Raw genomic sequence first — 3,747 nt, 5'->3', positions numbered from 1 at the left:
ATGATTTTTTAAAGCAGTTTGACATTCCGTAATTCATCAGCAGTTTAACATGCTTTAATTCATTTAAAAATGTTTTTTTTGTAGTTTTTGTAGTTTCTTTTAAAAAAGAACTAGTGGAGGCTTAACAAAAAAGCTAAATAATAATAATAATAATAGGTGTCTAGAAAATAACGTTAAAATGTAATTGATCACAAAATTACCTTTTTTGACAACATGCCCCATTAGCACAACTTTATTATAGGCCTTCAGCAAAATTTAAACTGGAAAACAATTATGAAACACAAGAAAATCCAAAAGTGTAAAAAGTCATGTAAAGAAATACCTAACCATTGTTTTAGCTAACATACAGTATGCCTGTGTAATTTTAATTTAAAATCTTGATGTTGAATTAAAAAACATGGACATGTTAGATATTTATAAATATAATATCATTTATAAATATTAAAGTGCTTCTCCGAATTCTTTATTACTATGGTTTAATACTTTTTAATACTCATGCACTTTTTTGTGTCATACATTCAGTGATAACTCCATACTTATGCAATCGGACTCATTCCCTCTTTGCATCTAAAATGTAGATGTAAACACATCCTTTAATGGCTAATTAATCTTAAATCACATAAGCCTGGTTTGTCAGAGCTGTCGCTGGTGTTTGTTGGAAATGGACAGTATCAGATTGCACCTCTTTGCCCTAATTACCAGAGCTTTGCCTCTGCGGGTCGTCATGGTTTGTTAGCAGCAAGAGCTCATTAACATGGATGAGGGGGTCTGAGGGGGCTCAGTATAAATACCTGCACACGCCCTGCTCGTGTCACACAGGTGTGCCGATGCCGCGCGTGCAGGATTCAGACACTGAGTAGGTGAACATCTAGAGTCATGACCTGCCAGGCCTTCAGCTCCACCGATTCCTTCACTACTCTGAGTGGAGACTCGGCTGCTCTGCCGCTGCTCATGCATCACACCGGAGACTGTCTGCCCGTCTCCAGCCACACCGCCAACATGGTGCCTCCAGGTAAATCTGATGCTCTTGGACGATCACACAGTGGTTCACAACTTAGAGCAGGGAAAAATAATGCTAAATAATAATATAATGCAATTAACTAATTGTGTAGAGTTAGGGTACCTAAATAAATCATCTTAATAACTGTTTAAAAGGACGAGGAAATGTGTCTCTTATCTTTTGGTGTTGGTGTTAAAACTGTACAGTATTTTGGTACAAATCCATCTGAAATTTAGCGATCCAGTATTTGTTCCATGTGTTTGGCTGGTACAATTCTGCAGTTTTTTTATTTACAAAATTTTCCGTTTTCTTATTAGCCACTGTCACATTTCAGTGTTAGATTTTTTTTTTTTAACAAAACCAGCTGAGCACAACTGACACTATAATTATAGATTAAACATTTTTAATTTGTAAATGTAATTAAATGCACGCACACACACTACAGTTTAAAAGTTTGGGGTCTGTAAAATTGTTATGCTCACCAACGCTGCATTTATCTGACCAAAAATACAGTAAAACCAGTAAAATATTATTACAATTTAAAATAACTGTTTTATATTTTAATATATTTGAAAAAGTAAGTTATTCCTGTGATGCAAAGCTGAATTTTCAGCACCATTACTCCAGTCTTCAGTTTCACATGCTTTTTAATGTTAAAAACAGTTGTGCTGCTTAATATTTTTGTGGAAACTGTGATTTGTTTTTTGTTCTTTGATTAATAGAAAGTTCAAAGAATATTATTTATTTGAAGTATTTTTTGACATGATTTTTCTGTCACTTTTGAACAATTGAATTCATCCTTGCTGAATAAATGTATTATTTTCTTATATCACTAAATAAATCACTATTGTATGAAACATTTCCAAACGGAAAAACCCCAACTCAAAGAAATGAAAGAAGTTGCAAACATCACATCCGAAATAAGTTGGAAAATTGTACTTTTATAGATCAAACTCAACTCTGTGATGACAGCATCTGTCCATTGGGAATACTTTCCTTAGAGGTTTTTATGAAAAACACAGAAAAAGCTCAAGCTGATGAAAGAGAGAGACACTGGACTATAAGTGGATGTCCTTTCGACCTAGTCTATATGACCCTAAAGATCAGTCCTCACTGCTGTCATCACTCACGATCTGTCTGACTCTCACTCTGAGGAAGTGAGCTTTCCAGAGATCACGTCTCTTTATCCCAGGGGAAATGTTTTTGGAGAAATATCACCAAATCAAAAGTATAATGCATTGAATGTCTTTTTACATCAGAAACAATTATTTTACTGCAATTCAAATCAGAGATACAAGTGAGATTGTATAATGTTTTAGAAAAAAAAAAGTCGCTTTTGTTCACGAGGCTGCCTTTATTTGAAAAAAAAACAGTAATATTGGGAAATATTAAATTTAAAATAACTGTGTTCTGAATTTTCAGGATCATTACGCCAGTCTTCAGTGTCACATGATCCTTCAGAAATCATTCTAATATGCTGATTTGCTGCTCAAGAAATATTTATTATTATCAGTGTTGAAAACGAATGAATACTTTCTGAAAACTGATACATTTCAGGATTCTTTAAAGAATAGAGAGTTCAAAAGAATCGCAGTTGTAACATTATAAATGTCTTTACTGGCTTTTCAATTTAATGCATCTTTGCTTTGTAAAACTACAAATTTCTTTAAAATTATATACAGTATATAAAAAGAATAACTCTTGCTGACCCTAAACTTTTGAAAGTTAGTGTATATTTTGTCAGACGGTTTTTAGTGACACCTCTCACAGTCACTATAGGGAGCAAGACAAGACAAACAATAATTTGTTGAAATGTCAAAATTATGTAGACGTGGCTAATCAGCTCAATTTGCACTTCTTCATAGGTAATTGTCAAAGCAGACATATTATTACTTTGACATGTTGATGGCTAATTTATCATGTACTTATTGTGTCCTGGTTTTGTCTCACACGTGAGAGACATAAGTGAAAGTGTTGTCAGAAACTCAGTGAATTGAGTCAAATCTCTGCTCATTGTTTGCCATAGTAAATCATAGTTCTTATGCATAATTACTGAACTGTGCAATTCGGCTCGGGCTCTGAGCCAGAAGATGCAAAACTCTCAAATGAAATGTTTTGACATTTTTATTCATGCACATATGCCCTCTTTTAACTCAGTCCCGCTTACACCTGCAGAAAGTGGCTGGGAATGTCAGAGTTTACAGCTATCTGAAGTTTGAAGAGTTATTTATCATAATGTGCCTGTTAGTGTATCTGAACATTTAACTGCTGGCACTCTGGATAAGACAATGGGTGTTTTTAATAAGGGATCAAAGGTTGATTGCATCATTTCAATGCCAGTCTTGTGCATGCACTACTGAACAAGGCCGGCCTATATAAGAAGATCATCTTGAGATGAGTGTTAGTGGAGGCTGGTCTCAAAATGATGTAGCGGTGCTTGGTGAGTTTAATTACCACCCACAAGTTTACTCTGATTGAATTCAATTGAATGTTCTATGCAGCTCTGACAGCCGGAGATCACTGTGCATATTATGAACTATTATCTGTTTTTGCATACCTCCTTTCCTTGATTAAATGACTTTAATTTTATTTTCAGATGCATTTGATGAAGGAAGGAATTATACAATCTGATATTCATTATTAATGCAATAATGATTATTTGTGTAAATGTCACTAATGGAACGATGTGAATAATGGAAAAAAGAGGAAAATGTGGCAGTGCTTCTTCTGCAAATTCAAAGCAAAAT

The 3,747-nt window shown here is 34.2% G+C and overlaps 1 protein-coding gene across 1 annotated transcript in view; it reads left to right on the top strand.

Annotated features, from left to right (window-relative positions):
- Positions 1-876: 876 nt before the first annotated feature.
- The window catches only part of LOC107561319 (pituitary-specific positive transcription factor 1-like), a 9,557-nt gene continuing 6,686 nt past the window's right edge, over positions 877-3,747 (top strand). Inside the window, exon 1 of the mRNA XM_016245739.1 lies at positions 877-1,012. Coding sequence (XP_016101225.1) covers positions 877-1,012 — 136 coding nt within the window. The remainder of the gene's footprint in view (positions 1,013-3,747) is intronic.

The sequence above is a fragment of the Sinocyclocheilus grahami genome, unplaced genomic scaffold (assembly GCF_001515645.1).
Source record: "Sinocyclocheilus grahami isolate Dianchi unplaced genomic scaffold, SAMN03320097.WGS_v1.1 scaffold766.1, whole genome shotgun sequence".
Classification (NCBI taxonomy): domain Eukaryota; kingdom Metazoa; phylum Chordata; class Actinopteri; order Cypriniformes; family Cyprinidae; genus Sinocyclocheilus; species Sinocyclocheilus grahami.
Note: the sequence above shows the minus strand (reverse complement) of the source record. Positions and strands in the feature narration are given on the sequence as shown.